The 24,792-nt window shown below is 35.7% G+C and overlaps 1 protein-coding gene across 1 annotated transcript in view; it reads right to left on the bottom strand.

Moving 5' to 3' along the window:
* Positions 1 to 2,952: 2,952 nt before the first annotated feature.
* The window catches only part of LOC141386909 (uncharacterized), a 60,388-nt gene continuing 38,548 nt past the window's right edge, over positions 2,953 to 24,792 (bottom strand). The window contains exon 3 of the mRNA XM_073955811.1: positions 2,953 to 3,075. Coding sequence (XP_073811912.1) covers positions 2,953 to 3,075 — 123 coding nt within the window. The remainder of the gene's footprint in view (positions 3,076 to 24,792) is intronic.

Raw genomic sequence — 24,792 nt, 5'->3', positions numbered from 1 at the left:
TCTTCTATGAGACGACCATGAGGTCTACTATAAAAAAATCATGAGGTCTTCTATGAGAAGACCAAGATTTGTTTATTAGAATACCAAAAGTTCTTTTATGAGAATACAAACAGGTATTATATGAGAGGACCAACAGGTCTGCTATGAGAGGGCCAACAGGTCTTCTATGAGAAGACCAACAGCTCTTTTATTTTTTGTGAGAAGACCAAGAGGTCTTCTATGAGAAGAACAATAGGCCTTCTATGACAATACCATGACTTCTTCAATGGAAGACCAAGATTTGTTTTATCAGAAAACCAAGAGTTTTTCTTTGAGAACACCAACTGGTCTTCTAAAAGAAGACAAAAGAAGTCTTCTATGAAAACAATTGATCTTCTCTGAGGTGAAGAACCAATGTTTTATGAGGAGACCAACAGAAGGACCCCTCAAAGAAGACCAAATTTTCTTCTTATAGAAGACCAGTTTATCTTTCATAAACCTTCTTATAGTAGAACAGGTAGTGTTCAAATAGTTCGACTACTCATAGAACACCAGTTCGTCTCCTCATAGTTGGTGTTCTAATAGAAGGCCAGTCTTAATAAAATACCAGTATATCATCTAAGTCTTCTCAAAGAAGATCAGTAGGAGAGGAAGTATTTCTGATACAAAGTAGACCAGTAGTTCGTCTCCTAGAAGAACAGTTTGTCGGTCTGCCTATTTTAGCCAAGTTCGTATAAAAGACCGCTATATTTTTCTACGGAAGACTGAAATACAAATGACAGAATACAAACATGTCTCACTATAAAGACAAAAAGTATTTTAACGGAAGATTTTTTGTTTCCTATAGAAGATGACCGGATCTTCCATTAAAAACTGAAGTTGTTCTATAGAATACCACCAGGTTATACTATTGACGATTTGGTCTTATTTTTAGACAAAGTTTTCTTATGCAAGGGTATCTATTACATTTAAAGTTCATTCATCTCAAAAAATACATATTATTATTTTAAATAATTAGCATGATTTTTCTTAAGCAGATTCTGTTGAATTTTCATTTTACTTAAGTGCGGATTCAGCTCCGTTCGATTCGGTCTTTTACAAATTGGCTTTCATTATTTGATTTTAATGTTCGAGGGGGTAATAATGTTCGGTGATTAATTTAAGGTCATTAATAGACCATTAACACTTAAATGCAGGCACGCAAGCCAAAGAAGACACGCAGCCCTTGATCCTCGGGGTAACAGCAGGGAGTGAAATATGTGTGTTATTCTTATTGGGTTGTTGTTTTTTCGTCCATTAGGTTAAAATGTATGCCATGCCAAGCAGGCAGGCAAATAAGCAACAAATCATTTTGTAAGTCCTGAATGCGTGATGGTGAAGAGGAGGGAGACGTAGGGATAGGGTGAGGTTTGTTATATTTAACTGAGATTTTTTTGTGTATTGTTGTTTTGATTTGTAATTTATTTTTAATGTTGAGCCAAGATTTATTTGCAAATGAATTCATTTCGTGTTGCCAACATTTTGTTTCTTTTTGTGTTGGAGCTCGCTGTTCCCCTTGCTCCTGAGGACGTTTAATTGTTGTTAGGGCTTAGCTTAACTGACACATAACAAATGTATTTGAAAGGGGTGTAGGTTTTGTTAATGTGTACAATACAAAACTGGTTTGGGGAGAAGGGGAGGTAAAGTAAATGGTAAGGCTTTCTTTTTTATACCACTCTTCCATTCTATTTTTTCTTTTTTACATACAGAAGGATGAACACAATGGTCCCCGTTGTTCTCCGAGTGGTTTGTCGCATCATTAAACCTAAAACTACATTAACTTTAGAAAATATAGCCATTTTCAAAAACATATGAGTTTTGGGACCGCAGTATAACAGTTCAAACTAAGATGAGTGGCTCAGCTGCAGTCACTTTCCTTTTCACAAAAAGTCTTATAAGGCTATGGGGAAAGTATTCCGAGTGCCTTAAAGCTTTAAATTAAATTTCAATCAACTGTCGACTTCCTCTTTGAAGTCCCATCTAGCGTTCCTAACTACTCGACGTCTCATTTTCTTTTGATGTCGCCTTCCATTCTATATTTTCTCTTCCCTATTTACAGGATAACTCAATGTACCTTTGGTCTCTGAGCAGCAGCATAAATTACTGTCGCGCGTCCTTAAACATAAGCCTACATAAACTCTACAAAATATTAACATTTTCCATAGCATATTTGATCGCAGTATAACAGTTCAAGCACTTAGTTCTGAGATGGCAATGGGTAAAGTATTCTCAGCGTCTTCCTCTTTGAAGTCCTGTCTATTTGTTCTAACTACTTGCCGCTTAAAATTATTTTTATACTACTTTCCACTCAATGTTTTCTCTTCTACTTAGGGGGATGAAAACAATAGACCTTTGGTCTCCGAGTGACTCATCGAGGCCCTAAACCTACATAAACTGTACAAAATATAGTCATTTTCAATAGCATATGCGTTTTGGGGACAGCAGTATAACAGTTCAAATAAAAATGAATGACTTCGCAGCAGTCACTTTGTTTTTCTCAAGAAGTCTTCGATGGCTATGGGGAATGTATTCTGAGTGTCTTCAAGCTTTAAGCTAAATTTCAATTAACTTTCGCCTTCATCTTTGAAATCCTAACTAGATTTCCTAACTACTTGGCATCTAAGTTTATTTTTGATGTCACTCTTCCATTCTATATTTTCTCTTCTGTTACAGGACCTTTGGTCTCCGAGCAGCTGCACAAATTACTGTCGTGCGTCCTTAAACCTAGACCTACATAAGCTTTAAAAAATGTAGTCAAAATAGCAGTTCAAGCAAAGTCTCAGATGGCCATAGAGAAAGTACTCTGAGCGTCTTCAAGTTTTAAACTAAATTGCTATCAACCGTCATCTTCCTCATTGGAGTCCTATATGTCTTTTCCAACTTCCGGTTATTTAATTTATTTTTATACTATTCTTTTATTCAATATTTTCTCTTTTACTTAAAGGAGGATGAACACAATGTAACTTTGGTCTCAGAGTGAGTCGTCGCGGCCCTAAAACTACATAAACTGTACAAAATATAGTAATTTTCAGTAGCATATGCGCTTTGGGGACGCAGCTGCAACGAAAAGAGATTATTATTTTTTAAGTACAAATTATTTGTTTAAATTTGACTATTTTTTGTTTTTGAGCATTTTAGAACAGTATAACAGTTTTGAAAAAACTGTTATACAGCTGTTATACAGCAAACAATCACTTACTATTTTTAAAGTACTCATTTTGACAGAATTAAGAATATTTCCTTCAAATTTTGAAAATTATAAAAGTTTTTGAAACTGTTATAAAGCAACCAATTATTATATCTGTGTTTATAATTGTAGGTTATTGCCAAATAAAAGTTAATAAATGTATTCAGGACTACAGTACAACAGTCAAAAGAGTATTTAATAAAATTATAACAGGTTTTAGAACTGTTATATAGCACACAAATGTTGTATTTTACAAGCATTTTACAACCATTTCTCAATCCTTGCGATATTTTATTTTTTAACATTATTTTTTTAAGTACAAATTAAAACAGAAATTTGACTATTTTTTGCTTTTTGTGCATTTTAGAAATGTATAACAGTTTTTCAAAACTGTTATACAGCTGCTGTAGAGCAAAAAATCTCGTCCTATTTTTAAAGTACACATTTTGGCAGAAATACGAATATTACTTTTACATTTTGAAAATTATAAAAGTTATTGAAACTGTTATACAGCATCCAATTTACTTATAAATGTTGGTAATTGCCAATTAAATATATTTTACATATTCAGAAACACAAAAGCTAAAAGAGCATTTTAAAAAATTATAACACTTTTTAAAACTGTTAAAACTGTCATTTAAGAACAAACGAAATCATCCTCACCCTTTCCCAATACATGCTAAATTATTTTTTATTTACATTCAGTATAACAGTTCAAAGGTGTGTGAATCAGCTACAACAAAATATATCATTACTTTTTAATTAAAATTATGACAAAATTAGTCTATTTTTTAGATTTGTGAGCATTTTGGAGAAATATAACAGATATTTCTAAACTGTTATACATTCAGTTTTCTAGAGTGTTATACAGCCAACAATCACTTGCTATTTTACAGTACATATTTTAACAGAAATAAGAACATTTCTCTCAAATTTTGAATATTATAAAAGTTTTTGAAACTGTTATACAGCAACCAATTATTATATTTAAGGTAATTTACCCTAAAATTATTTAGGAAAATTATAACAGGTTAGAAAACTGTTATGCAGCACATAATTTTATATTTTACAAGCTTTTCATGACGCATTTAAGAAAAAAAGAAATCATCCTCACCCTCTCCCAATACTTGCGAAATTATTTTTTATTTACATTCAGTATAACAGTTCAAAGGTGAATGACTCAGCTACAACGAAAAGAGGTCAAACTTGTTAAGCTTTTTGAGCATTTTAGAAAAGTATAACAGTTTATACAAAACTGTTATACAGTCAGCTTTCAGAACTGTTATAAAGCAAATTATCACTTACTATTTTTAAAGTACACATTTTGACAGACATAAGAATATTTCTTTCAAATCTTAAAAATTATAAAAGTTTTTGAAACTGTTATACAGCAACCAATTATTATATTTGTGTTTATAATTGTAGGAAATTGCCAAAAAAAGTAATTTATGTATTCAGGACTACAGTTAAAAGAGTATTTAAGAAAATTATAACAGTTTAGAAAACTGTTTTACAGCACACAATTTTTAGTATTTTACAAGCTTTTCATGACGCATTTGAGAACAAAAGAAATCACCATTTCTCAATCCTTGCGAAATTTTATTTTTTAAAATTATTATTTTTTAAGTACAAATTATGACAGGCATTTGACTATTTTGAGCATTGTAGAACAGTATAAGAGTATTTTTCCAAAACTGTTATACTATACTATTTTTAAGTACGCATTTTGGCAGAAATAAGAATATTTCTTTTAAATTTTGAAAATTATAAAAGTTTTTGAAACTGTTATACAGCAACCATTTTATTTATAATTGTTGGTAATTGTCCAAAAAGATATTTTAGGTATTCAGGACCACAGTACAACAGTTAAAAGGGAATTTAAAAAAATATAATACTTTTTAGAACTGTTATACAGCACACATTTTTTATATTTTATAAACTTTCCATGACGCATTTAAGAAAAAAAAAAAAATCACCATTTCTCAATCCTTGAGAAATTAATTTTTTATTTCCATTCGTGTCAATTATTTTGTTGCCTCAATATTGTCTCTTCATTTACCACAAACTTACCACAGAAGCACCAATTGTTGCTTCTTATTATTACAGATGCTGCTGCAAGTAGTGCATTTTCGGAGAAAATATACATTTCCCTTGAATTTCCCTTCCATAGAAGAAGACGAAGACGACAAACATGCATGGCATCCGCTGCATACAATCTGCAACCACTACTCTACTTGCTTTTTCAAAAAGCTATTCATTGTAAATATGACATCAATTTATTGTTGCTTTTCATAAAATGTACACATTGCGGAATGACATCTTGTTACAGTTGCTTACATTTTTCCAGATGAGAACTACAGACATGTCAGCCATGTATGCAGGCAGTCGACCAGTCAATCATCCAGCTAAAGTCATGCTGTGCATAGGTAATTGTTTTTGTAGTTGCTTACTTGTAACACACATACAAGCAGCTGGGACACAACATATCCTTTAGCAGGAAATCATATAACTTCGAATGCCATTACTGCATGTGGATGGAAATGTGTGAAATTCCGGTTAACTTTGAGATGTACTCTATTAAAAGGCAAAGACTTCTTTGTGTGTGTGTGTTTTATGGAAGCTTATTATATTTATTGTATTTTGTATGGATTTAATAAGAATCACACACACAATGGCATATTTGCAGATCAAGGAGTCAGGAATTACGGCAAACAAATGTGATTTCATTGTCCAGAATAAAATGATTTGATTTTTAAGAATTTTATTGAAGATGTTATTTAAGCTTCTTTCTTGGATTAAGAGCGTTTTTCTTCCACCAATTGGGTTTCTTTGAGAAGACCAAATGGACTTCTATGAGAGGACTAATTGATCTTCTATGAGAAGACCGACTGATCTTCAATTAGAAGTCCGACTGATCTTCAATTAGAATACCTACTGTTCCTCCATGAGGAAACCAATTGGTTTTCTATCAGATTTCCGGGTCTTGCTTGAGAAGATCTACTTGGTCTGCTATGGAAGACTTCAATAGGACTTTTGTTACCTCTAGAGACCTCTAGAATGAGAGATAAGATTTATTGACTCTCTATGAGAAGACCTACTGGTTACCTAAAAGAAAACTCTGAGACAGAATTTCCTGTGTGAATTTATACTCTTTGCGCTATGTTCTACTACCCTTTTACAATAAAGTCACAAACGTTGTTTATAGGTAACCGTAAGTTGTTATTTTTAAAGAACTGTCTTCTGTCTTCTATTAAATTCCTTTGTCACTAACAACACACCTAATATCACACATAACCGACCAAACAACAACATCTAAAGTCAGATTATTACAACTGTCTGATTGGATTTTTGTGTAAATGAACAATCGGAAATTGCAGTACCCGCCCCCCAACAAATGTCTCGATACACAACGGATACAAATCATGGCAAACAAGCAGCTAAACAGTAACAGTACCGGCAACACCATAAGCATTAATACAACCATTATGATGATGAACACCCCACGAAAGGAACTAAAACATACCATTTGCAATGTACATATGTATGTAGACAACACAAGTAATAATATGTGTTTATGGGGATTTTAGAGAGTGGGGATGCAGGATGTGTTGTGTAAATGTATCACTTCTGTATATAGAGATGTTTGTTTGTCTGTGTGCGTCTCGTTTACCTGTATAATTATCTGTATGAATGAAAATTATTGTTCACAATGTTGGGAAAATGTATAGAATTATGATGGTTGTCGCCGGTACATACACACATATAAATACATACATATGTATGTGTGTATATTGTCTGTGAGTCATTTTGGTTGTTGTTATTGTTTGTTGGTGTAGTCTAGATATTACTGAGTGTGTGAATGTGCGTCTTGTGTAGAAAAAACTTTGAATACTTTTTCCATTTTCATTGTAAATGGCTGAGCTTTTTACAACGTGTATTTACCTTGACAGGATAATTCACAGTTATTAATATAAATAACAATTTTTACAAATGTAATGGTAAATTGGCAAGCACACATATTTCACGCATTTCGGCAGACAGATATGTAGGTTGTATGTGTATTCTGTGATAATACATCAGGTGTTCGGAACAGAGCAAAAATTTACAGTAGAACTAGAAAACGTGGATTTTTTTATGGAGCCCATCTGCCTAGAAAACGTGGATTTTTAAAGAATTTTTTATAGAGGCCATCTGCCTAGAAAACTTGTATTTTTTAAAGAATTTTTTATGTAGCCCATCTGCCTAGAAAACGTGGATTTTTTAAAGAATCTTTAATGAAGCCCATCTGCCTAGAAAACGTGGATTTTTTAAAGAATTTTTTATGGAGCCCATCTGCCTAGAAAACGTTGATTTTTTTAAGAATTTTTTATGGAGCCCATCTACCTAGAAAACGTGGATTTTTTAAAGAATTTTTTATGGAGCCCATCTGCCTAGAAAACGTTGATTTTTAAAGAATTTTTTATGGAGCCCATCTGCCTAGAAAACGTTGATTTTTTTAAGAATTTTTTATGGAGCCCATCTGCCTAGAAAACGTGGATTTTTTAAAGAATTTTTTATGGAGCCCATCTGCCTAGAAAACGTTGATTTTTTAAAGAATTTTTTATGGAGCCCATTTGCCTAGAAAAAGTGGATTTTAAAGAATTTTTATGGCCTAGAAAACGTGGATTTTTTTATGGAGCCCATCTGCCTAGAAAACGTGAATTTTTTAAAGAATTTTTTATGCAGCCCATCTGCCTAGAAAACGTGCATTTTTTAAAGAATTTTTTATGTAACCCATCTACCTAGAAAACGTGAATTTTTTAAAGAATTTTTTATGCAACCCATCTACCAAAAAACGTGGATTTTTTAAAGAATTTTTTATGCAACCCATCTACCTAGAAAACGTGGATTTTTTAAAGAATTTTTTATGCAACCCATCTACCTAGAAAACGTGGATTTTTTAAAAGAATTTTTTATGTAGCCCACCTGCCTAGAAAACGTGGATTTTTTTAAAGAATTTTTTATGGAGCCCATCTGCCTAGAATCGTGGATTTTTTAAAGAATTTTTTTATGGAGCCCATCCGCCTAGAAAACCTGGATTTTTTAAAGAATTTTTTATGGAGCCCATCTGCCTAGAAAACGTGAATTTTTTAAAGAATTTTTTATGTAACCCAGAAAACGTGAATTTTTTAAAGAATTTTTTATGTAACCCATCTTCCTAGAAAACGTGGAGTTTTTAAAGAATTTTTTATGGAGCCCATCTGCCTAGAAAACGTAGAGTTTTTAAAAATTTTTTATGGACCCCATCTACCTTTAAAACCGTGAATTTTTTAAAGAATTTTTTTATGGAGCCCATCTGCCTAGAAAACGTGGATTTTTTAAAGAATTTTTTATGCAGCCCATCTGCCTAGAAAACGTGGATTTTTTAAAGAATTTTTTATGCAGCCCATCTGCCTAGAAAACGTGGATTTTTTAAAGAATTTTTTATGCAGCCCATCTGCCTAGAAAACGTGGATTTTTTAAAGAATTTTTTATGCAGCCCATCTGCCTAGAAAACGTGGATTTTTTAAAGAATTTTTTATGCAGCCCATCTGCCTAGAAAACGTGGATTTTTTAAAGAATTTTTTATGCAGCCCATCTGCCTAGAAAACGTGGATTTTTTAAAGAATTTTTTATGCAGCCCATCTGCCTAGAAAACGTGGATTTTTTAAAGAATTTTTTATGCAGCCCATCTGCCTAGAAAACGTGGATTTTTTAAAGAATTTTTTATGCAGCCCATCTGCCTAGAAAACGTGGATTTTTTAAAGAATTTTTTATGCAGCCCATCTGCCTAGAAAACGTGGATTTTTTAAAGAATTTTTTATGCAGACCATCTGCCTAGAAAACGTGGATTTTTTAAAGAATTTTTTATGCAGCCCATCTGCCTAGAAAACGTGGATTTTTTAAAGAATTTTTTATGCAGCCCATCTGCCTAGAAAACGTGGATATTTTAAAGAATTTTTTATGCTGCCCATCTGCCTAGAAAACGTGGATTTTTTAAAGAATTTTTTATGCAGCCCATCTGCCTAGAAAACGTGGATTTTTTAAAGAATTTTTTATGCAGCCCATCTGCCTAGAAAACGTGGATTTTTTAAAGAATTTTTTATGCAGCCCATCTGCCTAGAAAACGTGGATATTTTAAAGAATTTTTTATGCTGCCCATCTGCCTAGAAAACGTGGATTTTTTAAAGAATTTTTTATGCAGCCCATCTGCCTAGAAAACGTGGATTTTTTAAAGAATTTTTTATGCAGCCCATCTGCCTAGAAAACGTGGATTTTTTAAAGAATTTTTTATGCAGCCCATCTGCCTAGAAAACGTGGATTTTTTAAAGAATTTTTTATGCAGCCCATCTGCCTAGAAAACGTGGATTTTTTAAAGAATTTTTTATGCAGCCCATCTGCCTAGAAAACGTGGATTTTTTAAAGAATTTTTTATGCAGCCCATCTGCCTAGAAAACGTGGATTTTTTAAAGAATTTTTTATGCAGCCCATCTGCCTAGAAAACGTGGATTTTTTAAAGAATTTTTTATGCAGCCCATCTGCCTAGAAAACGTGGATTTTTTAAAGAATTTTTTATGCAGCCCATCTGCCTAGAAAACGTGGATTTTTTAAAGAATTTTTTATGCAGCCCATCTGCCTAGAAAACGTGGATTTTTTAAAGAATTTTTTATGCAGCCCATCTGCCTAGAAAACGTGGATTTTTTAAAGAATTTTTTATGCAGCCCATCTGCCTAGAAAACGTGGATTTTTTAAAGAATTTTTTATGCAGCCCATCTGCCTAGAAAACGTGGATTTTTTAAAGAATTTTTTATGCAGCCCATCTGCCTAGAAAACGTGGATTTTTTAAAGAATTTTTTATGCAGCCCATCTGCCTAGAAAACGTGGATTTTTTAAAGAATTTTTTATGCAGCCCATCTGCCTAGAAAACGTGGATTTTTTAAAGAATTTTTTATGCAGCCCATCTGCCTAGAAAACGTGGATTTTTTAAAGAATTTTTTATGCAGCCCATCTGCCTAGAAAACGTGGATTTTTTAAAGAATTTTTTATGCAGCCCATCTGCCTAGAAAACGTGGATTTTTTAAAGAATTTTTTATGCAGCCCATCTGCCTAGAAAACGTGGATTTTTTAAAGAATTTTTTATGCAGCCCATCTGCCTAGAAAACGTGGATTTTTTAAAGAATTTTTTATGCAGCCCATCTGCCTAGAAAACGTGGATTTTTTAAAGAATTTTTTATGCAGCCCATCTGCCTAGAAAACGTGGATTTTTTAAAGAATTTTTTATGCAGCCCATCTGCCTAGAAAACGTGGATTTTTTAAAGAATTTTTTATGCAGCCCATCTGCCTAGAAAACGTGGATTTTTTAAAGAATTTTTTATGCAGCCCATCTGCATAGAAAACGTGGATTTTTTAAAGAATTTTTTATGCAGCCCATCTGCATAGAAAACGTGGATTTTTTAAAGAATTTTTTATGCAGCCCATCTGCCTAGAAAACCTGCCTAGAAAACGTGGATTATTTTTTATGGAAACGTGGATTTTTTTAAAGAATTTTTTATGGAGTCCATCTGCCTAGAAAAAGTGAATTATTTATAGACTTTTTTATGGAGACCATATGCTTAGAAAACGTGGATTATTTTTTATGGAAACGTGGATTTTTTAAAGAATTTTTTATGGAGTCCATCTGCCTAGAAAACGTGCATTTTTTAAAGAATTTTTTATGGAGTCCATCTGCCTAGAAAAAGTGAATTATTTATAGACTTTTTTATGGAGACCATATGCTTAGAAAACGTGGATTATTTTTTATGGAAACGTGGATTTTTTAAAGAATTTTTTATGGAGTCCATCTGCCTAGAAAACGTGCATTTTTTAAAGAATTTTTTATGTAACCCATCTACCTAGAAAACGTGATTTTTTTAAAGAATTTTTTTATGTTTCATCCCACTGTATATTGGCCCAAATTACGAGCAGCATAAATATCTCTTTTGACTTTGGACCATGAAATGGCAAATAAAAGCCATTCATAGCCTATAGTTGAGAGTATCATGTGCTAGTGAACATTTTGTAGAACCAGGACACACAATAGACTCTGGAAACTACAGTACAGTAGTTGTTACACAAATACACACTCACATTTACATATCCATCTACAATTACATTAATATTTATAATTATTTTTGGTAGCGTAAAAAGGTTTTTTTCGTATCTTACTTTATGACACTTGTGACACACTGCATTACAACAACAATAACAACAAAGCTATGTGAAATATAAAATTTGTTGAAATTAACTTGCATAAATGAAAAACTGCCGGAATTGCAAATGACACAATGAAATGAAATAATTACAAATGGAATAAACGGAAAACGGGCGACATTGATGTTGAATTCAAAAAAAAAAAATCGCTTGAAATTTTTAATTATTCACAACGCCTGTAATGGGTGAAAGTGCTGGTAGCGAGAGCGAATAATTGAAGTTCATAAATTTAAATTAAATCATTAAAAATAATCAGCAGAACAAATACATATGTAAATACACATATCCAACTTCGGATATACATATATAAAATATGTTACATTAATATACATCAAATGAATAATGCCAAAAATCCAAAATTTGTACAGAATTTAATTATGCATAATTTAAAAATAATTTCGGGAGGGTGCACAATAAGACATACCCCCATTATTATAAGTATTATTTTGTTATAGTTTGGATTTACCGAACAGATTCATTGCGTTCCGGTTAACTTAAACTTAAAAGTGGTGATTGAATTTCAAGGAAGAGCTTCTTGGAATTAACTTTCGATGTAAAAATTATATTTTTAATACTTCCAAGTTGGTTTATTTTGCATTTTCAAATCCATCAGATAGTAAAAGAACACGTAATAATGGCCCATATTCTCATAGAAGGCCAGGGCATCTTCTTAAGCAACACCAACAAATATTTGTTTACTCACCAACAGGATGACTTTCTAAAGAGTGCCACGAGGTCACCATACAGAGGATCTCGTTGTCGCTCAAATGAAAACTTGGAGGCTTTTTATAGAAGACCCTTAGGTAGTCGTACAGAACACTGCAGATTTTATAATAAAATACCAGCAGGCGTTTTTTTAAAGGCCAGGAGATCTTTGTAAAAATACCAGTGTTTCATAGCATTCTGGGACAAGTATGTCTTATAAAAGAATCCCCGTATGTCATTTTATAGAAACCAGTAGGTCTTCCCATACAGGACATTAGTCTCCTTATTGAAGACAATTACGGTTCCTTATAAAAGAAAAGTCTATAGACCTTTTCAAAAAGAAAGGGTGCTTCTATAGACCCTTTTTAAAATAAAGGGTGCTTCTATAGACCCTTTCTAAATAAAAGGTTGTTTTTGTAGACCCTCTCTGAAGGAAAGGTTGCTTCTGTAGTCCCTCTCTGAAAGAGTGGGTGCTTCTATAGTCCCTTTCTGAAAGAATGGGTGCTTCTATAGTCCCTTTCTGAAACAATGGGCGCATCTGTGGTCCCTTTCTGTTATAATGGGTGCTTCTATAGTCTTTTTCTGAAAGAATGGGTGCTTCTATAGTCTTTTTCTAAAAGAAAGGGTGCTTCTATAGACCCTTTCTAAAAGAACGGGTGCTTCTATAGACCCTTTCTAAAAGAAAGGGTGCTTCTATAGACCCTTTCTAAAAGAAAGGGTGCTTCTATAGACCCTTTCTAAAAGAAAGGGTGCTTCTATAGACCCTTCCTAAAAGAAAGGGTGTTTCTATAGACCCTTTCTAAAAGAAAGGGTGTTTCTATAGACCCTTTCTAAAAGAAAGGGTGCTTCTATGGACCCTTTCTAAAAGAAAGGGTGCTTCTATAGACCCTTTCTAAAAGAAAGGGTGCTTCTATAGACCCTTTTTAAAAGAAAGGGTGCTTCTATAGACCCTTTCTAAAAGAAAGGGTGCTTCTATAGACCCTTTTTAAAAGAAAGGGTGCTTCTATAGACCCTTTCTAAAAGAAAGGGTGCTTCTATAGACCCTTTCTAAAAGAAAGGGTGCTTCTATAGACCCTTTCTAAAAGAAAGGGTGCTTCTATAGATCCTTTCTAAAAGAAAGGGTGCTTCTATAGACCCTTTCTAAAAGAAAGGGTGCTTCTATAGACCCTTTCTAAAAAAAAGGGTGCTTCTATAGACCCTTTCTAAAAAAAAGGGTGCTTCTATAGACCCTTTCTAAAAAAAAGGGTGCTTCTATAGACCCTTTCTAAAAAAAAGGGGTGCTTCTATAGACCCTTTCTAAAAGAAAGGGTGCTTCTATAGACCCTTTCTAAAAGAAAGGGTGCTTCTATAGACCGTTTCTAAAAGAAAGGGTGCTTCTATAGACCCTTTCTAAAAGAAAGGGTGCTTCTATAGACCCTTTCTAAAAGAAAGGGTGCTTCTATAGACCCTTTCTAAAAGAAAGGGTGCTTCTATAGACCCTTTCTAAAAGAAAGGGTGCTTCTATAGACCCTTTCTAAAAGAAAGGGTGCTTCTATAGACCCTTTCTAAAAGAAAGGGTGCTTCTATAGACCCTTTCTAAAAGAAAGGGTGCTTCTATAGACCCTTTCTAAAAGAAAGGGTGCTTCTATAGACCCTTTCTAAAAGAAAGGGTGCTTCTATAGACCCTTTCTAAAAGAAAGGGTGCTTCTATAGACCCTTTCTAAAAGAAAGGGTGCTTCTATAGACCCTTTCTAAAAGAAAGGGTGCTTCTATAGACCCTTTCTAAAAGAAAGGGTGCTTCTATAGACCCTTTCTAAAAGAAAGGGTGCTTCTATAGACCCTTTCTAAAAGAAAGGGTGCTTCTATAGACCCTTTCTAAAAGAAAGGGTGCTTCTATAGACCCTTTCTAAAAGAAAGGGTGCTTCTATAGACCCTTTCTAAAAGAAAGGGTGCTTCTATAGACCCTTTCTAAAAGAAAGGGTGCTTCTATAGACCCTTTCTAAAAGAAAGGGTGCTTCTATAGACCCTTTCTAAAAGAAAGGGTGCTTCTATAGACCCTTTCTAAAAGAAAGGGTGCTTCTATAGACCCTTTCTAAAAGAAAGGGTGCTTCTATAGACCCTTTCTAAAAGAAAGGGTGCTTCTATAGACCCTTTCTAAAAGAAAGGGTGCTTCTATAGACCCTTTCTAAAAGAAAGGGTGCTTCTATAGACCCTTTCTAAAAGAAAGGGTGCTTCTATAGACCCTTTCTAAAAGAAAGGGTGCTTCTATAGACCCTTTCTAAAAGAAAGGGTGCTTCTATAGACCCTTTCTAAAAGAAAGGGTGCTTCTATAGACCCTTTCTAAAAGAAAGGGTGCTTCTATAGACCCTTTCTAAAAGAAAGGGTGCTTCTATAGACCCTTTCTAAAAGAAAGGGTGCTTCTATAGACCCTTTCTAAAAGAAAGGGTGCTTCTATAGACCCTTTCTAAAAGAAAGGGTGCTTCTATAGACCCTTTCTAAAAGAAAGGGTGCTTCTATAGACCCTTTCTAAAAGAAAGGGTGCTTCTATAGACCCTTTCTAAAAGAAAGGGTGCTTCTATAGACCCTTTCTAAAAGAAAGGGTGCTTCTATAGACCCTTTCTAAAAGAAAGGGTGCTTCTATAGACCCTTTCTAAAAGAAAGGGTGCTTCTATAGACCCTTTCTAAAAGAAAGGGTGCTTCTATAGACCCTTTCTAAAAGAAAGGGTGCTTCTATAGACCCTTTCTAAAAGAAAGGGTGCTTCTATAGACCCTTTCTAAAAGAAAGGGTGGCCAACATAACAGACCACCACTTCTCACAGAAGACCATTCCGTCTTCTCCTAGTAGACCGGATTTTTCATAGAAGACCAGTAGGTATTTTCATAGACCAGATGATCTGCTTATAGACGGAATTTGTATATCCTCATAGAACAAATTGGCATACGACATCTTGAGATCTCCTGCCTATTGCAGACCTTAAGTGATATTTAGGTGCTTATAGAAGACCTCAACAGATCAGATTTGTTGCCTATAGAAGACCACGAGATGTCTTATGTCAATTAAAAGAGTAAGAAAGTATCAGTCAGCGGTGCTGATGGAGATATACCCTGAGCCCCTGACCAAAAAAACAAAACATGCTTTTTTGTTTTTGCCTATGGCCAAATTTATTGAAAAAACAGTCTTACAACTTAACAGATTGGGCCAAACCATACACTACCTATGTTGATTTTGTATCACAAGTTTGCTTTAAAATCTGTACATACCGTAATGTGGGGCTATACCAAATCATTGACATATACCAAACATTTTTAGTAACAAAACTTCTTTATAAAAGGCTCGAAATATTAAATTACGTTAAACTAAGTTAGGAAGAAATTTTTGAAAAATTTTTAGAGTTATCTCCATTTTAGTAAGTGCCGCTAGGATTTTGGAGCTTTTGAGCCATTATCTCAGGAAGTATTGTCGTACTCCGGAAAGAAATTGTACCGTTATAAATGAGGCCGCTAGAACTACTTACTGACAACAGAATCAAAACGATGCGAGAGGAGCTCTTAAACATCACTTTTTCCGAATTTTGTGTGGGAGGTCCCCGAACCAATGGACCGATATAGTCCATATTCCCACTTAATACATGACTAGGTGAAAAATACGATGTGCTTATTCTGCACCAATCAGAAACTCCCTGAAAAATTATCTTGCGGATTTGACATTTTGGTTGGTGCCCTCAGGATTTTATCCGAAATTTTATGTGAGAGGTACCAGAAGGAGTAGACAAATAAAGTCCATAGTCGAACCTGATCTATATCTGGTAGATATATTAGGATGTGCGGTCACTCCCTTCAAGAGTTATCGTGCGCACAATTTTTCCGAACATTTTTGAAATTTTGTGGGGGGGGGGGGGTACCTAAAGGAGTGGACCGATATGGCTTATCTTCAAACTTAAACTATGTTTGGACAAAATATTACTAAGGCCAAATTTTGAACCGAATCGGCAGATCCGTTCTAGAGTTATCTTGCGCTCCAACCACCTCACACGGTGTCATAGGGGGTTTTTGCAACTTTCAAGCTATTTTCTCAGGAAGTATGGACTTGTCCCTAATGAAACATGTACCGTCGTATGGAGGGCAGTGAATACAAGTTGCTAAAACAAAAATTAGAGCCATTCGAGAGATGGCCCTAAACTGAACTTTTCCGAAATTTTGTGTGGGAGGTACCCGAAGCATTGGGTCAATTGAGTCTATACAGAAACATTATTTAAGTCTGGTACACATTTTATGATGGGCAAAGTGTGGACCAAATCGGTTACTCCCTTCAAGAGTTATCGTGCGCACAAATTTTCCGAACATTTTCGAACTTTTGTGGGGGAGGTACCGGAAGGAGTGGACCGATATAGCCCATCTTCGAACTTAATCTAAGTTTGGGCAAAATATTACGAAAGCCAAAATTTGAACCGAATCGGTTTATCCGTTCGAGAGTTATCGTGCGCTCCAGCCAGGCAAACGGATAGACGGACGGACATTGCTCTATCGACTCCAAATTGTCTAAAACACATTTCGTCCAAACATACTTGGGGTCTAAAACCATTATTTCGATGAGGCACATTTTGCCCGTATGAAAGTGTATATACCCTCGTTAGCATAAATGCTGAGGGTATAACAAGGTGTTCTCCTAATATAAGACCAGTTGACCAGCACTTCTCACAAAAGATAATTCCATCTTCTCCCTGTAGACCGCTTCTCCTCAAGAAGATTGGGAACAAAAGACTCCTTGAGATCTCTTGCCTATAGAAAAGATCTTTAGGTACTTACAGAAGACCTCAAAGGGTCTGTTGTTGCCTACAGAAGACCACAAGATGTCTTATGTTAATTAAAAAGTCCTCAGGAGATATTTTGTTTCCTAAAGAAGACCTCAAAAGATCTTTTGTTGTTAGAAGACCACAAGAGGTCTCCGTTTGCTAATAAAAGCACTCAAAAGATCTTCTGTTGCCTATAGGACAACTCAAGAGGTTTTTTGGTGCCTGCAGAAGACCTGAAGAGGTCTTTTATTAATTTTAGAAGACCTCAGGACTTCTCAAGAATTCTCCTGTTTCCTACAGAAGACCTCAAAAAGTGCTTTGTTGCCTATGGAAGACCTCAAAAGTCCTTTGATGCCTATGGAAGACCTCAAAAGTCCTTTGATGCCTATAGAAGACCTCAAGAGGTCTTTTGTTGCCTACAGAAGACCACAAGAGGTCATTTGGTGCCTGCAGAAGACCACAAGAGGTCTTCTGTTGCCGACAGAAGACCCCAAATTGTCTTTTGTTGCTTATGGAAGATCTTAGGGGATATTCTATTGCTCATAAAAGACCTCAGGACTTCTCAAGACTTCTCCCGTTGCCTATAGAAGACCTTAAAAGGTCTTTTGTTGCCTTTAGTCGATCTCAAGAGGTTTTTTGGTGGCTATAAAAGACTTCAAGAGGTATTCTGTTACCTTTATAAGACTTCAAGAGGCCTTCTGTTCCCTATTGAAGGCCTCAAGAGGTATTTTGCTGCTTATTGAAGACCACAAGGGCTCTTTTGGTACCTATAAAAAAATTCAAAAGGACGAAACGATTAAAGAAGACATCAGAAGATATTCTGTTGCCTAAAGAAAACTTCAAGACGACTTCAAGAGATCTTTTGGTGTCTATGGAAGGCCTCAAGATGTCTTCTGCTGTCTACAGAAGACCACAAGATATCATCTGTTGCCTAAAGAAAACCTCAAGAGGTCTTTGGTGCATATAGAAGACCTCAACAGGTTTTCTGTTGTCTATGGAAACAATAAGTCTTTATGAGGCCTTCTGTTGCCTATTGAAGACCTCAAGAGATATTTTGTTGCTTATTGAAAACCTCAAGAGATCTTTTGGTGCATAAAGAAGACCTTAAGAGGTCTTCTGTTACCTATAGAGGACCTCGAGAGGTCCTCTGTTTCCTATATAAGACCTTATGAGGTCTCTTGTTGCTTATTGAAGACATCAAGAGGTCTTTTGGTGCCTATTGAAAACTTAAAGAGGTATTATGTGTCCTATAGAAGACTTCAAGAAGTACTTTGGTGCCTATAGAAGATCTCAATAGGTCTTTTGTTTCCGACAGAAGACTTCAAAAGGTCTCTGTGAACTATAGAAGACCACAACCAATATAAGACCTCAATAGGCCTTATGTTTCCTATTTGACACCTCAAGAGGTCTTTTGGTGCCTATAGAAGACCTCAAGAGGTCTTTTGTTGTCTATAGTAGACCACAAGAGGTCTTTGGGGGCCAACAGTAGACCACAAAAAGTCTTTTGTTGCTTATGGAAGACCTCAGGGGATCTTCTGTTGCTTATAGAAGACCTCAGCACTTCTCAAGAGTTCTCCTGTTGCCTATAGAATACCTCAAAAGGTCTTTTGTTGCCTATAGACGATCTCTAGAGATCTTTTGTTGTCTATATTAGACCGCAAGAGTTTTTCTGTTGTCTATAGAAGACCTCAAGATGTCTTATGTTGCTTATTATTGCTAACAGAAGGCCCCTCGCGGTGTTCTATCAGCAATACATGGTCTCTCGAGCTTCTCTGCAAATAACAAAAAAAACTCTTGAGGATTTCAATAGGCAACAGAAGGTCGCTCTAGGTCTTCGATAAAGTCCATAAGACCTCCTGAGTCTTCTATAGGCAGCAGAAGACCTCTTGAAGTCTTCTATACGCCTACAGAAGACTTGTTCCCTTAAAAGTCTTCAAGAGGTCTTCTATTGCCTTAGAAGACTCTGTTGTCTACAGTAGACCTCAAGAGGACTTCGGTAGGCAACAGTAGACCTCTTAAGGTCTTCTATAGGTAACAGAAGACCTCTCGTGGTATTCTATAGCACCAAAATATCACTTGAGGTCTTCTATAAACAACAGAAAACCTCTTGGGGTATTCTTTCTATGGGCACCAGAAAATCTCTTGAGGTCTTCTATGGCAACGAAGACCCCTAGATATCTTCTAGAGGCAACAGAAGACCATTTGAGGTCTTCTATTGCCAACGTAAGACCTCTTAAAGTCTTCTATAGACACCAAAAGTCCTCCTGAGGCCTTCAATAGGCAACAGAAAACCTCTTTAGCCTTCGATAGGCAACATAACATAACAAGACCTCTTGAAGTCTTCTATAGGAAACACAAGATCTCTTGTCTTTAGAAGACCTTAAGAGGTCTTCTGTTCCCTTAGAAGTCCTTAAGAGGTCTTCTGTTGTCTACAGTTATTTCGCCATAGAAGACCTCTTGAGCTCTTCTGGTGCCCATAGAAGGTAGGAGAGGTCTTCTGTTGTCTACAGTAGACCTCAAGTGGACTTCGGTAGGCAATAGTAGACCTCTTGAGCTCTTATATAGGCAACAGAAAAAACTGTATTTCCTTCTATGAGCACCCGAAGACCTCTTGAGGTCTTCTATGGTCTCTGTGCTTAACAGAAGACCCCTCGATATCTTCTAAAGGCAGAAAAAGACCATTTAATATCTTCTATTGCCAACAGAAGACCTATTGACGTCTTCTATATGCACCAATAAGCCTCTTGAAGTCTGCTATAGGCACCAAAAATCTCTTGAGGTCTTCTATAGACGCCAAAAGTCCTCCTGAGATCTTCTTTAGGCAACAGAAGACCTCTCGAAGTATTCTAAATTCAAGAGAAGAACTCTTGAAGTCTTTTATGGTCAACAAAAGTCCTATTTGGAACTTCTATAGGCAGCTGAAGACAACTTGTCTCTTATGGGCGATAATTATAGTACTTCTATAAGCAACAGAATGGTCTATAACAAGAAGACCTCTTGGCAATCTGTCAAGAAAATTCTTGGTTTTCTACAAGAAGACCTTCCGGTTTTTAATGATAATACTTCCCGGTTTTCTATGGGAATATCTCCTGCTACGAGAATACCTTATCATCTTCTGGTAGTCTTTAGGAAGACCTTTTGGTCTTCTATGAAAATATCTTCTGGACTGCTTCAAGAAGACCTGCTGGTCTTCGTTAAAAAAAGGGGTTTTGATTAAATTCTCTTCGTAAAGAGAGAGACGTTTTACTGAAGGGCAGGAATTCTTCTAATAGTTAGCCATAAGTTCCTTTCTTAGAAGAACTACCAGCAATTCTACTTAAAGAGGTATACAGAAGACGAGTAGGTCTTCTTATGGCATTCCAGGTGTTGTGATCCATGAGATTTTTTCATAAAAGATCAATGAACTCGTCCTACAGAAGCCCAGTCTGTATATTTAAAGAGGGTCAGAAAATCATATATTATTGAAATGGCTCATGGTCTTCTAAGATACGATTTTATAGTTATTCCGTAAGAGGGCCCTATGATGTTCAATAAAATAACTGTATTAATATACACGGTGTGACTTAACCAAATTTTAATGGAAGGTGCTTACACCTGGAAAGGTTTTGCAGATTCTGAAACTACAATGCTCATAGATGAGAAAGGTAAAGAAACAAAAAAATCGCCGGAGGGATTTTCAAATAAATCGCGATTTAAGTTCACATTTTTAGGGGTTCTTTAGGTTTTCACGATTTTGGTTGGAAACCGCGAGTCCTATGTGAATGGGTCTAAAGAAAATAATGTAGCTGTGAAAATTCTCCACAAGATTAGCCTTTAGCTATTTTCGTAGGTTTTACCGTTTTTGAGATATAGAAGTTCAAATTGAGACAATGCACGGACTGTATCGCCTCCTTATAAAACAATGTCATTACTGCAATTTCCCAAATTAAACTTATATATCTTGAAAATGGTACAACCAAGGGAAAAATAAATCTTCCAGCCTTATAGAGAATTTTCACTGCTTCAACATTTCCTTTATTCCCATCTTGAAGACTTAAGATAAAAACCTAAAAATTTGAACTGAACCTCTGTATTTCAAAAATGGTAAAACCTACGAAAAAACCGAAAGGTCAGTCTTGTAGAAAATTTTCACAGCTACAACACTTTCTTTAGACTCATTTCGATACGACTTGCGGTTTCCAAGCAAAATCGTGAAAACCTAAAAAACCCTAAATTGTGAATTTTGATCGCGATTTATTTAAAAATCCCTCTGGCGATTTTTTGGTTGTTTTTTATTTTTTTTTTATCTATGAACATTGCTGTTTCAGAATCCCCGAAATCTTCCCATCTGTAAGCGGTTTTCATCAAATGTTAGTTAAGGCGCACTGAGCATGATATTGTTTTATAAGGGGGCAATACAGTCAGTGCATTGTCTCAATTTGAACTTCTATATCTCAAAAACTGTAAAACTTACGAAAATATCATAAAAGTCAATCTTGTGGAGAAATTTCAGAGCTACAATATTTTCTTTACGCCCATTTACATAGGACTCGCGGTTTCCAAAAAAAATCGTGAAAACCTAATGAACCCCTATAAATGTGAACTTAAATAGCGATTTATTTGAAAATCCCTCCGGCGATTTTTTGTTTCTTTACCTTTCTCATCTATGAGCATTGTAGTTTGAGAATCTGCAAAAACTTCCCAGGTGTAAGCACCTTCCATTTAAAATTAGTTAAGACGCACCGTGTATATATGGTCCCTTATTTGAAAATTCACAAGAATTTGCAATTTCCCACCATTTTCAACCATACCATTTCCCCATGGGTGAACCATGCAATTACGCATACCATCATTTCCTGAATCTTAATTCCATTCGGATTTTATTTGTGGCTCCTTTGTGGTTACGACATTACATCAATTGAACTGGACGGCAGCAAGCAAAAACATAATGCGACAACAAAAAAACCACAAGCGTAATGTCGTCAAGACCACCGCCGAACAACGGCTATAATTTTTGACTTAATGGAAAATAATGTTCGACGGCATTGTTGTCACCGTGTCATTAACGACAAATGTCCTTAAAAATTACTCCTTTGACATTTAATGTCACGGCGAGAATGGAGAAATTGAGGTTAACGCAGTTAAATCAAGGATTTACAGGGTGTCAAAGTATGTATGTACCACACACACATGTGTATTATGTATGTGTGTGTGTTAAGTAGGACATAAAGCGCGGCAATAAATCTTATTTTGTAAAAAAGGATATTTTTAAAGCAGATTATAAATGAACACATTGGCCGTACTCAAATAGGTGTTCTATATTGTAGTATTATTTAGGGGATCCAGGATTAACAGGGCATTTAAGGTGGTATTCTATGAAAAGGCAAATTATCCTGTATGTAGGGATAGAATCTCCTCATAAAAGATGAAAATGTATTTCAAAGACAATAATTTATGTCTTGTTGTTGCTGTTAATAAATGCATGTACAATTCCCTAATTCCTCGACCTCTTTATATCACATTTCATTTAAAATTTATTCCAAGCACTGCCTCCCACTGCAGGAACAAAATATTAAGAATTTTTCCAAAAAAAGTCCTTTTGTGAATCTTTGAAATGTCAACGACAGCAGCAACAATAGCTGCACAGAATAGAACTTGGACTAAATTCTTTTGTGGCAAAAGGCTAAAAAAGGAAATACGAATCCGCCAAGCAGATAAAAAGAGACGGGGGAAGATAAAACGGAGCATCAGTTTAATATTGCAGAAGAATTTGGCTGTCAGCCCAATTTAATAGTTTTCAAATCATTGCAATCATTTTGCCTGTGGCCTGCCCGCTTCGTGTTCTTCTTTGACTTGGCTTTTTTACCACTTCCAATGCCGGCAAAGCATTTCTTAATCACAACGATGATGATGAGGACGATGACGATTATCAACATCATCTTCTCATTCAGCTTTATTCGCATCCTTTTTTTCTGCGCATAAAAAGCAAGGATTGCAGTTGTTGTCCCCTTTAGGCGAAGATTCCTTTTTGCCGTTTATCGCAGCAGTTGTTGTTGCCGCTGTTGTTCTTGTGGTTGTTATAGATAGCCATGGAGCAATAAGTCAAAAACTCAAAAGACATATAAATTTTCTATTTGCCTTTTATACCCAGCCAAGGCAAGAAAGCATCTCTTCCGATGATATTGACAATAAAAGAAATTGCTTGGCAAAGATTTTTCTTCGGCGCTTTGTGGTTGAAGTCTTTTTTCTGGGGGTTTTTATTTGTTGTTCGCAAAGCGTAGCTGAAATTATCAACTGGAATGGGAATAATCATTGAACATTTAAGAGCATTTAATAATGGTTTATTACACATTGAAGTGACCCCAGCAAATTTAAGGATAACTGGATGGGGAATATTATGGAATATCAAAAAAAAAAAAAAATTAGTCGACTTCACTTAAAAAGGTTAAACTGCACTCAAATGAAGACGATAAAAATAAGTCCTTTTTAGGAGGTCACGAGGTGGAGGACCAGGGACGACTTAAACTTCCAACGCAACACCAAGAGAACTTTCTATAGGGGACCAGTAAGAATTCTCATAGAAGGGCAGCAAGAATCCCCACAGAAAACCAGTCTTTATCAATGAAACCACCAAGTATTCCTATGAAAATCAGTGAGTCCTCTCAGAAAACCAGAAGGTCTTCCCAATGACAACAACAAGGACTTCTCATAGAAGAGCAGTTGGTCTCTAATAGGAAGTCATCTACTAGAAGATCAGGAAATTTTCTCCTAGGTCTACTCGTAGAGAACCAGCAGGTCTCTTCTTCTCATAGAAGACCCGTAGGTCTATCAGTAGAAGATAAGTAGCTATTGTTCCTCCAAAGACCTACTCCTAGAAGACCATCAGGTCGTTTGTTATCTTCTTATTGAACATCAGTATGTTTTAGAAGGCCGGTAAATCTTCTCTAAGAAGACTACTACGTCTTATCCTAGAAATTTTGTTGATCTTGGACCTGGGAGACCAGGAGATTTTCTCCTAGAAGACTATGACGTACTCGTCGGCAATAAAAGAAGGTCTTTACTGAGATGACTAGGAGGTCTTCTACAAGAAAGTGGGTAAATCTTCTCGTAGAAGACCTCCTTGAAGACCATTAGGACTTCTGCTTAAAGGACCTGTTGTACTTATCCAAGAAGACCCGCAGGTTTCCTCCTTGAAAACCAAGAGGTCTTCCACTAGAAGACCAGGAGGTCTACCTCTAGAAGACAACAAGCTTTTCCTTTAGAATACCAGGAAGTCTTCTTCTAGAAGACAAGGAGGTCTTCCACTAGAAGACAGGGGGTCCTCTTCTAGGAGACCAGGTGGTCTTCTTCTGGAGAACCAGGAAATCTTCCACTAGAAGACCAGGATGTCTTCCAGTAGAAGACCAGGAGGTCTTCCAGTAGTAGTAGCAGACCAGAAAGTATTCTCCTAGACCAGGAGGTCTTCCTCTAGGAGACCAGGAAGTCTTCTTCTAGAAGACGGCGATGTTTCCGTTACAAGACCAGCAGGTCTTCTTCTATGCGACCAGGAAGTCTTCCCCTAGAAGACTAAGACCAGAATACCAAGAGATCTTCTCATAGAAGACCTGGAGCTCTTCTCATAAAAGTCCTGGAGGTCTTCTCATAGAAGACCTGGAGCTCTTCTCATAAAAGGCCTGGAGGTCTTCTCATAGAAGAACTAGAGGTCTTCTCATAGTAGACCTAGAGGTCTTCTCATAGAAGACCTGGAGGTCTTCTCATAGAACACCAGGAGGTCATAGAAGGCCAAGTGGTGCTCCCATAGAATATCAATAGGTCATAGGAGACAAGAAGGTCTTCTCACAGAAGAAAAAGAAGCTTCCTCAT

This window comes from Musca autumnalis, unplaced genomic scaffold, assembly GCF_047663935.1.
Source record: "Musca autumnalis isolate F117 unplaced genomic scaffold, ASM4766393v1 scaffold_5, whole genome shotgun sequence".
In the NCBI taxonomy this organism is placed as follows: domain Eukaryota; kingdom Metazoa; phylum Arthropoda; class Insecta; order Diptera; family Muscidae; genus Musca; species Musca autumnalis.
This window is presented reverse-complemented; position numbering and strand designations above follow the sequence as displayed.